This window comes from Gavialis gangeticus, unplaced genomic scaffold, assembly GCF_001723915.1.
Source record: "Gavialis gangeticus isolate Ggan-Ray unplaced genomic scaffold, GavGan_comp1, whole genome shotgun sequence".
Taxonomy (NCBI): domain Eukaryota; kingdom Metazoa; phylum Chordata; order Crocodylia; family Gavialidae; genus Gavialis; species Gavialis gangeticus.
This window is the reverse complement of record NW_017729006.1, coordinates 11424402-11425498: the sequence shown is the minus strand read 5'-3', so window position 1 is coordinate 11425498 and position 1097 is coordinate 11424402. Positions and strand designations below refer to the sequence as shown.

The following is a 1097-nucleotide window of genomic DNA, read 5'->3' as shown; positions in this document are numbered from 1 at the left end:
CCCCCCCCCCCCCCCCCCAATTTTAAAATTGTGACTGATTTTAAAATTCAACTTAAAGTATTTTAAAGATAGACTTGAAATAAGCAGTTGGTTATATTGTTATAGCTGCTCTCTTTGTAGAGTTTTTTCCATTCATCCCTTGTCTTTGAAGTCTTACTTTCCATTAAGTATTTTTCCTATAGTACATTACTACCTGTGCCAGTTATTGCTGGAAACCTTTTTCAAAGCTAAATTTTATGCATATCTTCAATTTCTTTTGATACCACAGCTTTTTGATGCCGGAATGGGTTTTGAGTCTGAACATTTTAACTATATTGTTAAGTTCCTTCACCAATTGCAAGTTTCCAGTCAGGAAATAAATGCTATTTTGAACATAAAATCCAGGTGCGTATTTAACATAGGGAATTACCAAATAACTAATATACAAAAGGTATCTAATAATTTTTTCATGCTTTCATTTATGTAAAGATTAGACTTCATTATTTTAGGATGCTGCTAATTCGAAAATTTAAATTATACTTTTGTACAAATAAGTTTAAGCATAGAAACATAAGAACATAAGAAGTTCCATCCTATGTCAGACCAACAGTCCATCTAGCCCAGTATCCTGTCTCTGAGAGTGGCAGAAATGGATGTTTTAGAGCAGCGCTTCCCAAACTGGGTCGCAACTGCAAATGGATCACAGCATCAGTGGATGGGGTTGCAATAGAAAGGGATCTGGGTTTTCCACTTGCTGTAGAAAAACATGGATTTTCTCCTTAAACGGAGAAAAGGCAGGTTTTCTCTGTTAAAGGAAAAAATCATGGATTTCTCTTTTAAAGGAGAAAAACATGGGAAAATGTAGAACTCTGCCAGCCTGCAAGGGGAAACTCAGTCTGCAAGGGGCTGCTTGGGTGCTGGAGGGAGCAGGGGTGGGCGATCGGCAGCAGCAGGTGCCATGTGCATGTGTATCAGCCAAGCAGTAGTGGAGAGTAGGTCCCACAGCTTCTTTCAAGTAAGTCTGTGTGGAGAGGCACAGGCAACATGTTGGGAAGAAGGGGGGGCACAGATGATGCAGGGGCAGGAGGGCACATGCCCCCCCCCCCCCCCCCCCCCCC

At 41.0% G+C, this 1097-nt stretch overlaps 1 protein-coding gene across 2 annotated transcripts in view; it reads left to right on the top strand.

Annotated features, from left to right (window-relative positions):
• The window catches only part of TOPAZ1 (testis and ovary specific PAZ domain containing 1), an 88116-nt gene that overhangs the window by 50319 nt on the left and 36700 nt on the right, over positions 1-1097 (top strand). For both annotated transcript variants that reach the window (XM_019508806.1, XM_019508807.1), the window contains one exon: positions 269-384. In XM_019508806.1, coding sequence (XP_019364351.1) covers positions 269-384 — 116 coding nt within the window. The remainder of the gene's footprint in view (positions 1-268; positions 385-1097) is intronic.